Here is a 4,741-nt window from a genome sequence, read left to right on the forward strand (position 1 = left end):
GTCCTTTTTAATTTATCCAGCCGGTTTTCTCAAAATCCATAAGTTTAAGACAAAAATCTTTCATGCACAAGTTTTATGACATCAAGGAGGAAAGAAATTGGTAACCTCTTATAGCGTTTTTCATTCGCAAAGCGCACTCAGTGCACTTTAAAGTCGTTGTACACAAATCAACGTAAAGATGTACGTTTAATAAAAATATATAAACGAATTAATTCGCAAAATCCTCAATACATTTAATTGTGCTATTTAATAAAACATACATTGGGTATTTTATTAATTGAGATATTTCACTTTTATTCAGATTAGATTAATGTACAACAGCTTTAATGAGTACTGACAAGGAGAGGCTACGCTCTGTTCTTCACCGATTTTGATCAAATTTGCAGCAATATTAGAGGAGTCTACCAAATGAACACCTGTAAAGCCGTGGGGCTAATGGGGCTTAAAAACTGAGTAATGAGCATTTAAAAATATACCAAAAAATCTGAAAACAGTCTAATATCTCAGAAAGTATGCAGTTTTGAGAAAAATATTTTAAACAAAAAAAATGGTAGTTTAATAAGATGTATTTACTGGTTTTATTGGTTTGACCTTGGGTTGCATCGCTAAGGTCAAGTCAAGGTTGACGAGGTATATTTTTAAATGCTCATTACTCAGCTTCTAAACCTCATTAGCGGGAATGGCTTTACAGATGTTCATTTGGTAGACTCCTCTAACATTGCTGCAAGTTTGATCAAAATCGGTGAAGAGCAGAGCGTAGCCTCCTTGTGAGTGCGTACCAGTTCTGCCAGTGAAAAACGCTATTAGTTAACTTTGATAAGATGTCCTCAAAGTTATTAAAAATTTTTTTAATGAAACTCCCTATTTTTACTACATATTCTTGTAACTAACTTCAAGACTTTTTGACCTAACCTTAAAAATATGGGTCAAACTACAGAATTGGGGACTCCCCCTCCTATGACCTTGACCTTGACATATGTTGTCAAGGTCATGATCCTGAGTAACCTCCAACAAGTTTTAGCCGTCGCTCGTCCTTCGTTAAAAAGTTATTAACAAAAGAAGTTTGAAAAATAACGTATTATTTTTGCTATATATGCAATATTAAATACTATTCTACATAGGTTTTAACTTTCAGGGGCGCACGACTCTCACCTTCGACTCTCATCCCTGGAAAGTCTTGCGCCCCTGAAGCAGGCGGGAGGGGGATGAGAGTCGAAGGTGAGAGTTGGGCGCCCCTGAAACAGGGGGAGAGGGAGTGAGAGTTGGGAGGTGAGAGTCGTGCGCCCCTGAAGCAGGGGGGAAGGGGGTGAGAGTTGGAGGTGAGAGTCTTGCGCCCCTGAAGCAGGAGAGAGGAGGGGTGAGAGTCGAAGGTGAGAGTCGGGCGCCCCTGAAGGAGGGGAGAGGGGGGGATGAGAGTCGAAGGTGAGAGTTGGGCGTCCCTGAAACAGGGAGAGAGGGGGTGAGAGTCGAAGGTGAGAGTCGTGCGCCCCTGGAGCAGGGGGGAGAGGGATGAGAGTTGGAGGTGAGAGTCGTGCGCCCCTGAAGCAGGGGGGAGGGGGTGAGAGTCGGAGGTGAGAGTCGTGTACCAATGAAGGGTCAAAACCTATATAGAATAGTATTCAATATTGCATATATAGCAGAAATAATATATTATTTTTCAAACTTTTTTTGTTAATAACTCTTTAACGAAGGACGAGCGACAGCTAAAATTTGGTGGAGGTTACTCAGGGTCATGACCTTGACAACATATGTCAAGGTCAAGGTCATAGGAGGAGGAGTCCCCTATTCTGTAGAATTACCAAAATATGTTCTTAAGGCCAACTAAGATCATCAACTTCTTTCCACCTTAAAGCCATAAAACTTTTTGTCTGAAACATTTTCATCTTAAACTGAAGGATTTTGAGAAAAACGGCTGGATAAATTAAAATGGGACGCACTGAATGTAAAACGAGAAAAAAGTGTAAATCAAATACATCGTGACATCTGACGCAAAACGGATAAGCTCGCTAAAAATCATAGATGCACATTCAATGCAAAAATATATCAAGCACGATTATAGTTATCGCGAGATTATATTGTCTTGTGTAAGCTGGCCTGATCATTCCAGGTAACACGTATCAAAGAAGCGATTCTATCAAGAAATTCGTATACATCTAGTCTTAAAAAATAAAGTAAAATTGCACCTGCTAAAACCATTCCATATCCAAGTAAAAAGAGATTTTTCAATTATAAGTTTCCAAAAAAGACGACAAAATATTATGTATTAATTTTTCGTAATAATTTGTTCTACGCTTTCTGAATGATCTCGAAACCTTCTTTTTACTATTCTGCAAAATTATTTTTTCTGCTGCAAATTTAGTTAATCCGTAACATTCTATATCAAGAATGATATATTGAATATACAAGTTCATAGATAATTAAAAGAGAGCTCTCCAAGAAATTTTCTTTTATTATATCCCGCGCATAATTAACTAGTCAGAAGCTCGTATGAACGAGAATCTCAACAATTGGACTCAATGTATCGAGGCTACAGGAGGGAAGGTGTACCTGGTTAGTGAGGAATATCAGGCTCGTGCTGTGCCTGCGTCTGGTCAAATGAGAGGCAGGATCTCTTGGAGGGACACCACCTAGAGCTGTGGGGCTCTGAAACATATCATGCTGAAAACCCCTCCCCATACAAACATTCCAGCTACAAGTCTCTACTTATCGCATACCTATATACCGCATTTGTAAATTTATTTGTAAGCAGAGACCAATTGTGACTTCGTAATCGTTATTTTAATCTGTTATCAACGTACGTATCATAAATACTTTGATATGTATTTCGGAACGATCGTATATGTAGTATAGGTATAAGAGTATAAGTATTATATCGTTAAGTAGTAAATTAATACTGCTGAGAATGTTGCTATTGTACATGTTAGGCCGATGCTAACGCAAAGTGTCAAAACAAGTTTTGTAAAAAGCCGTGCACTTCTTTTAGTAATTTCTAAGTAATGGGATATTCTAGTGTTTTTTGTTTATTCTCTTCAGCATATTGTGCAGCAATGTTTTATCTACACATAATTAAATTAAGTTTTGTCAGAAACTATTATTTCACTAATAAGAATTAAGATAATACTTTATGCCATAATAAATATGCTCACAGAAACTGCGTAATTCAAAAGTTAATAAGGTATAAATAATTAACAAAAGCATTAAAATAAGTCTGCGCAAATCAATAAAATATGAGCATGCAACATTCAAATGTAATATAGAGGAGATATTTCACACAGAAAATATAATTTTTATATATTATTTTCCTATACATGTATAAAGTGTCTCAATAACTATTACCGCCTTAAATATCTTCGAATCTAAGGTTCACAGGAAAATTTGTGTAATAAAATGCACGATACAAAGGGGGCTATCATATAACAGTAATAATTTTTGTTCAGATAGAGGCGCTTCGGAGATTTTAAGACCAACGTTTTTTAAACTGGGACTATATAATTTTTTTTACGTAATATACCATGATAATTATTATGCATATTAGAATATTTAGTTAGAGATACAAAAAACTAATAGTTTTGAGATCCTCCTCAATACTATTGCTCGTGGCCGAGCGTAGTGATTTCTCTCATATGCTTGTGGTGCGCACGCTGGTTGTACACACTCATATGGGACCTATAGTTTAAACGTCGATTCCAAACGATGAAATTTTGTTAGAGAAGTGCTCTTGGCAAGGATACTCTCGGTGAGTTGCTGTTTACCAAAGGTCCCGACACAACTTTCGCCCTCCCTCCCTCCCACACTCTCCCTCTCTCTCCCTCTTTCTGCCCCCCTCTCCCTCTCTTACTCCTCTCTCTCTCTGCTAAAGAGGACATGTTGAACATCGATCCGTCAAAATAATCAATTTTCAATCGTTAAATAGTGAGTGACAGTGAGCAAAATTGTTCAAGTAATAGATGTATAGACTAGGAATAACTATGAGTGTTATCTAGCCGGGATATGTTGATTTGTGAGGCAGAGATGCATTTCTTTGCGTGGATATCGGAATCTTGTAAGACAGGCAGACATTATACGTGGACACGGAAGTGCTGACGTGTGACAGTAATAAAGGTGAATGATCGTCTAAACTGATAACAGCGGTTTCGGCCGATAATTGTCAACATGAACAGTGAATATGCAGATTATCGATGCTCGGCATGTAAAAAACCAATAAAGAACAAAGTTGTTAAATGCGAGTCTTGTGTTAAGCTCTTTTATCATCAGGGATGTGTAATTAACAGGGATGGGAAGTAATTCGTTACTTGTAACGAAGTTACAGTTAGAGTTACTTTTTTTCAGTAACTGTAACTTAACTTCGTTACTTTCTTTCCATCTGTAACTATAATTTAACTTAGTTACATCTTTTAAGTAACTAGTAACTAAATTAATAGTTACTTTCATAGTTATTTTATATATTTTAAACTTATTTGTCAGTGTGCGGTAGTGTCCACTTGGCGCTACAAATACTTCGAAACATTTGATTAATCAGAAGAAAGAAATTTAACTAAAGCATTCAATGAACTATTGTAGGTACCTGTTTGGTCTATATTTTGGGATCTAATGGAATCCGCCAATCAAATACAAGAGCGCTCCGTGAACAGTTGTACACCATTTTGAATTAGTGCTGGAATTTATTTGTAACTTTTAGCCAAATATAAAAAGAATTTTTTTTTACAAAAAACATTGTATATGTGTGCTATTTCATATTCAT

At 36.7% G+C, this 4,741-nt stretch overlaps 1 protein-coding gene across 9 annotated transcripts in view; it reads right to left on the reverse strand.

Annotated features, from left to right (window-relative positions):
* Iml1 (GATOR complex protein Iml1) overlaps nt 1-4,741 on the reverse strand; it is a 159,559-nt gene that overhangs the window by 59,906 nt on the left and 94,912 nt on the right. For 4 of the 9 annotated variants that reach the window (XM_018521780.1, XM_018521782.1, XM_018521784.1 and 1 more), the window contains one exon: nt 2,548-2,658. The exons of 2 other annotated variants lie outside the window; for them this stretch is intronic. In XM_018521780.1, coding sequence (XP_018377282.1) covers nt 2,548-2,658 — 111 coding nt within the window. The remainder of the gene's footprint in view (nt 1-2,547; nt 2,659-4,741) is intronic. 3 more of the 9 variants (XM_018521786.1, XM_018521785.1, XM_018521783.1) reach the window with 1 other exon arrangement.

Source organism: Trachymyrmex cornetzi, unplaced genomic scaffold (genome assembly GCF_001594075.2).
Source record: "Trachymyrmex cornetzi isolate Tcor2-1 unplaced genomic scaffold, Tcor1.1 scaffold996, whole genome shotgun sequence".
Taxonomy (NCBI): Eukaryota; Metazoa; Arthropoda; class Insecta; order Hymenoptera; family Formicidae; genus Trachymyrmex; species Trachymyrmex cornetzi.